The 6,000-nt window shown below is 45.8% G+C and overlaps 1 protein-coding gene across 1 annotated transcript in view; it reads left to right on the top strand.

Moving 5' to 3' along the window:
* akap13 (A-kinase anchoring protein 13) overlaps positions 1 to 6,000 on the top strand; it is a 77,700-nt gene that overhangs the window by 27,816 nt on the left and 43,884 nt on the right. The window contains exons 4-7 of the mRNA XM_083654692.1: positions 175 to 272; positions 4,036 to 4,234; positions 5,225 to 5,408; positions 5,778 to 5,837. Of these exons, the coding sequence (XP_083510818.1) occupies positions 175 to 272; positions 4,036 to 4,234; positions 5,225 to 5,408; positions 5,778 to 5,837 (541 nt within the window). The remainder of the gene's footprint in view (positions 1 to 174; positions 273 to 4,035; positions 4,235 to 5,224; positions 5,409 to 5,777; positions 5,838 to 6,000) is intronic.

The raw sequence follows: 6,000 nt of genomic DNA, 5'->3' as shown, positions 1-6,000 counted from the left end.
CCAGGTTGAAAAATTAAATCACATCAATTGCAAAGTGTTTTTCTCTCTCTTTCAATGAATTTGAGCACTCTGCCATAGTGGATAGACAAAGGCCAAAAAAAAAATCATGTCTTACTTTGATCGCTTTCTCAAATTTTGCCGTTTCTCTCTTCCCCCCCACCGCTCCGTTTCCAGCTGTCCTTCCAGAGAGGGAGGAGGAGTGTGTGTCCGTGTGTGTGTTGAGGAGAGACACAGTGGTCAGCCACAGTCTGGATGATGCTGTCTTTAAAAAGGTATGCACACACACACACACACACACACACACACACACACACATACACACACACACACACACACAAACACAAACACTGAGTGCCCACATTACATCTAGGCTTTTGCTCCTGCTAAAGGTGGACAATTTCCATCCAAGTCCCACTCCCACACCAGGACAGGCCCCTCCCACACCAGGCCAGGCCCCTCCCACACCAGGCCAGGGCTGTGTGTATTTCCCAGCTAAAAATAGCTCAGGCCGTTAGAGCCTAGTGTATCGCAGCGGGCTCATAATCTGCGGTCATACACGTCACACACCTTTCAGATGGATTTCACGTCAGGACAGCAGCTGGCGTTGGACCCAGGAACTCTACGTGTGCAGCTCGTCTAAAATAAGATGTGATGGTGCAACCTTTCACTGGTGTTATGCAACAGACTGGGAAGCTCTGGTCCCCTCTGCGTCTCGACAGCAACGAGAGGAAAACCAGATACCTGGCAGACGCCGCGCAAGATGACTGCATAGACGTCGGGGAAAGAAAAGTAGTACCACAAAGGGGTTCCTTCCTTATTAGACCAGTGGTTCTTAAAGTGCGGTCCGTGACCCCCAGGGGTCCTTGAGGAGGGGGTTCCAGGGGGTTCCCAGCAAAAGATTTAATGACAGAATGTATGACTATATTGGCCATGGGTTTCCTACACTTTCTGTAATAAAACGTCTAAAAGCAAAAATCTTATCAGGTGGGGGGACCCTGGGACAACATCTTATTGAATGGGGGCCCGTAATCTAATTTGTATCACTTTGGGGGGGTCCTTGAAATGGTAGATGGACGGCATTTATATGGTGCTTTTTATCCAAAGCGCTTTACAATGTGCCTAGCAATGGCGGCAAGCTCCCACGCAGGGTGCTGGCGCAGCCATCGGGAGCAATTTGGGGTTCAGTATCTTACCCCATGACACTTCGACATGCGGAGCGGAGGAGCCGGGGATCGAACCACCGACCTCTTTTATACAGCGATTAGTGGTCAACCCGTCTCTACCTCCTGAGCCACAGTCGCCCCTTGATATGAAAAAGTTCGAGAACCACTGGTTTACAGCGGCAAAAGAGATTTCCTGGCATGATGGTAGATGGCTTTTTGTCGAGTGTAATCTGCCCAGTGCTGTGATCTCAGTGTGACTCACTTGTTCTAGAAGAGGCCTTTTTCCACGTTGTAATCCTGCAGCTCCACAGATTAAAACCAACCGCCAGCGAGGCTGAACTCTGCTGCCTGCCTGCAAGCCAAAGTCTCCCCCAGACCCCAATAACTGTGTCTTGGCAGGATCCGTTCAAACGGCATTTGGACAATTTGACACTTTGACTCTAAACCGTAAATCTTGAGCAAATAAATGGTGAGATTTGGCCTGGAAGGAAGGTGGCTAGAAGGGATCCTTGACATTTTGGAGACATGTGGGGACGATTTCCTCCAATGCTTGAATAGTGATGTAGAACGGAATCTAAAAACGCATTCCCGGACCTAACCAGCACCTCTCTACTGAGCTGAACTAATAATACGGTGACATTTTGAGGAAAAACCCACTTAAGATCAAATAAATAGAGCCATCAGTCTTGAAGTCGACTTGTATGATTGTATTTAGCCTACACATATGTTCCGTTGCAGAGAGACTGCCTCCTTCGTGACAGCAAACAGCAGTACAGGAATACAGAGATGCAGGGATACAGGAGTGCAGTGAGGATCCACACACAGGCAGTCCGATTTAAAATACATGCTACAGCATGCGCTGGGACACGTCATCAGTCATGTTAGCTGGGGTTGTAAGGTGTTTCGGGTCTCTCAACATCATACACCCTCGCCCAGTAGACCCAGCCGAGGCCGATTAAGACCCCGACCCGCGTCCCAGAAGCAGCCGCTCACGGATCAGCCTTCCTACTCTGTCTGCAACGTTGCCCGCGGAAGGGTTGATCACGCCCAATCCGCTGCAATAGAGTTAGTGCTACACCGCAGTATTGTAAGACCCTTCGGTGCATGGAGGGTCTAGGCCCTGTGTGGGTGACTGCAGGCCGGGCTCCTCCTACGTCTCACCAGACCCTGTGCGCTGGACGTCATTCGCCTGCGGCGAGCACCTCGCTCGGCTCTAGCCTGAAGGACCCCAGGCCGCGCCGATCTTTGCACAGATTTTCAGGAGGCTGATCCGTAGCGTTTGTGGATTTCTCCCTCACGAGAGAGCCAGGATGGGGTGCTAATCCCATCCCGTACCGGATGTCGTCTCTCCGACCGTCAACTGTCTCTCCAGCTTGTCACCAAACTATACTTGGTTGTCACCTAGTCTATTCCTAAGTGTCACTGGCCAGGGGAGCCAGGATTCTAGATTCTAGATTCTAGTCAAAGTTACTTATAGAGCGGAGAGCACATGCACTCAGCGCGTTTTGACCAGAGCCGTGTATATAGAAGAGTCACGACATCTCCATTCACTCCAATTGACCAGTTTTTTACTCTCAAGAGTTCCAGGAAGTAAGGTGCTGGATTAAGCAGCACTGTCGAGTTGCAGCAAAATGGACAGTTTGTGTTGTACTTTGAAAGATTTTTTTTTTTTTTTTTTTAAAGAATCAAATTGTACATTATCAGCTTTATTTTAGCATTCAAAAGTAGCACGAGACCCCTTCCTGGCTGTTCATTGGCTAATGAGTCACGCATTTTGGTCCTCCGCTGATGCCACTTTCTCTCTAGAGGGCACTAGTTTTGACTAGCACAGCATGTGATGGCAGGGAAGAAATAAAATAAAACATGCTCCAACAAAAAGATATTCAATTTTGTAGGGCTAGTATTGAATATTATGGTATTCATGAATTAGTCTTGTTTTATTAGCACAAATAGTCAATGGAAGGTCCTCACAAGTACAGTATAATAATATGAATGTGTGTGGGGAGGTGGGTGGGTGTGCTTCCTCCATGCTTGACAATAGGACCTTTCTCTTGACTTGTCTTTGTGCACTGACAGTGTTTGTTAAATCCCTCTCCAGTGTATTTGATCATTTTTAAGATATTTCATGTGTTGCTGAGTCATGACCTGGCCATGTTGATTAGCCACACTGTTCTCCACTGTATTTTTTGACCTAATAATATTTAACAAATAACCTAATAATTTTGTGCTCAAGTTCAATAAGTTAAGTAGTTGTTGAAATGGAAGGATGACATATGACTCGATGGAACACTATAGTTATAGTTATATATATACGTCATGAGGACGATGGCTTGTTAGCTAGCTAGCTTGTTAACTAGCTAGTTAGCTGTTAGCTACATTAGCTAAGCCCGTTGCCTGCTGCTGTAACCACTTCGCCGGGCTCAAAACACCACTAAGTGACCAAAAGTGTCACTGTTAACTATCTTGAGTCATGCTCTTTACAATAGGAAATCAGCTTGGAAATCCGTTGGCTGGTTTAAAAAATGTGGCTTGCAGCTAAGCTAACGTTACGGTGTTTCCAGCCTAACCTGAGCTGTCTCACAGACAAAGAGTATTGAAGGCAAGAGACGAAGCTCTTGTGCTTTTTTGACCAGTGTTTGACAACAGCGCTGTCGCCATGATGTTGCAGCCAGTGGAACCACCTATTAGCCTTCAGTTCTTATCAATATAAGTTATTTAGAGCAGAATCAGATGACGTGCAAATGTACAAACATATATTAGAAACAAACATGTATTAGAACGTACAGTTTTTTAATCAAAATAGCACCTTTAATACCAAACATATCTTTTCTATGTCTGTCGACCAGGGATTTACTCGTCTTTCTCTCCTCAGCCTGAAGCTCCAGCCCCTCGCCTAGAGAGCAGAGACAGAGGCATACATGTCTCCTGGTCCTCCACAGATGATTCCCCCACGCAGGGGCCTCTCAGTGCCTCCTCTCTGCCCAGCCAGGGTGCTTTATCAGCGGGCACACCCAACGTGGAGGCCCCCTGTAGCTCCGCAGATCCATGGAAGTCAGAAACAGAGGAAGGAGGTAAAGGACATATCTTTATGTATGTTTTAGATTGACGGCACACTGGCCAGCTCACCTGCATGTGAGTGAGTGAGTGAGTAAGTGAGTCGCTGAGTGAGTGAGTGATGAAGTTCCACCATTGGTTGGCCATGGCACACCGATAAATAATAATAATAATAATAATGATAATAATAATTTATTTATTTTATATAGCGCTTTTCAGAACCCAAAGACGCGGCAACTCATAAACTTTGAGTTGCTGCATATGCGGTCTCCCGACCAGACAGGACAAGAGTTTGCTAGCCAGCCTCAGACAGTGCTGCGTCTCTATCCTGCAGTTAGCTAGCCAGCTGGCTAGCAAACAAACCATGACAAGAGTCACTTTAAATAACACTCCGCCCATTTTCAACCCGCTTTGTATCATTAGAACATCAGTAGTGTATCAGAAAACTGTAAACGGTTTTGAAGTCTGTCATTTAATTTGACAGTTATTGAGTGTTAAAGTGTGGACCAGTGACATCACTGGTCCACACTAACTCAAATTAATAACTCATTAACTCAAATCAACTCTCAATAACTGTCAAACTATTCATCATTCATCTAGTTTGACAGTTATTGAGAGTTGATTTGAGTTAATGAGTTATTAATTTGAGTTAGTGTGGACCAGTGATGTCACTGGTCCACACTTTAACACTCAATAACTGTCAAATGAAATGACAGAGTTCAAAACAGTTTACAGTTTTCTGATATACTACTGATGTTCTAATGATACAAAGCTGGTTGAAAATGGGCAGAGTGTTCCTTTAAACAAATAGGATCAAAATGTGTCAGAAGATGGTTTTGTACGCGGGAGGCAAAGCTACATTCAACAGCAGCAGACAAGAGTTCTGGCTCATATTAGCATAGCTGCATTACTGTAAGTTCCAGTTATTAAATTGAACGTCTGTAACAGTGTGGATAATTATTTCACATTGGATATTGCACCAATTGCTTCTCTTCTCTGTGACGTAGGAGGAGAAGGCGGTGGTGCAGGGCTGGAGGGAGGAGAGGAAGAGGAGAAGAAGGACCAGGTGACGGAGCACCCGGTCTCCTCTGCCATCCTGCGCGCCTCCATCCGCTCCCTGTCCCCGCTCCGCCGCCACAGCTGGGAGCCGGGGAGGAGCAGCACCTCGGGGGAGCAAAGCAAATATGAAAAGTAATAATTGTAGAATGTCTCGTCAAAAACAAACTTTACAAAACATGGGAGGGGCAGTGACAAAACAAATGCATAACGCTTTCTGGCTGAAAACAGACGAAATATCTGTGTTTTATGCGTTTCTCTGACATCATCCACTCTAGGCTTCTCACCTCTGTGACTTTTGAGCCCTCTGTCCCAATAATGAAATCTTAGAAACGGCAAATTCACCTTTCTGTCAAAACACCTAGGCTTTAAAACGACCAACCTTAGCTCACTGTCCCCGTAGTATTTTATTTACACAACATTGTTATTCAGCTATCCTTTCTCAATGCTCTCCTCTCTTCCTTTCCTCTAACAATTCTCCATCCACATTTCCACTTCTCTCAGTTCATTGAAGAGCCTGTCAGTGGAGTTGAAGAGAGCCAAGCCAGCCCTCCACAGGAGAAGGTAGATGCTGAATCTATCAATCTCTATCTATCTATCTATCTATCTATCTATCTATCTATCTATCTATCTATCTGTCTGTCTGTCTGTCTGTCTGTCTGTCTGTCTGTCTGTCTGTCTGTCTGCCCGCCCACCTACCTACCTACCTACCATCAGATCACTCCAC

The sequence above is a fragment of the Poromitra crassiceps genome, assembly GCF_964638095.1.
Source record: "Poromitra crassiceps genome assembly, chromosome: 18".
NCBI lineage: Eukaryota > Metazoa > Chordata > Actinopteri > Beryciformes > Melamphaidae > Poromitra > Poromitra crassiceps.
The sequence above is the reverse complement of the archived record's forward strand: the minus strand, read 5'-3'. Positions and strand labels throughout refer to the sequence as shown.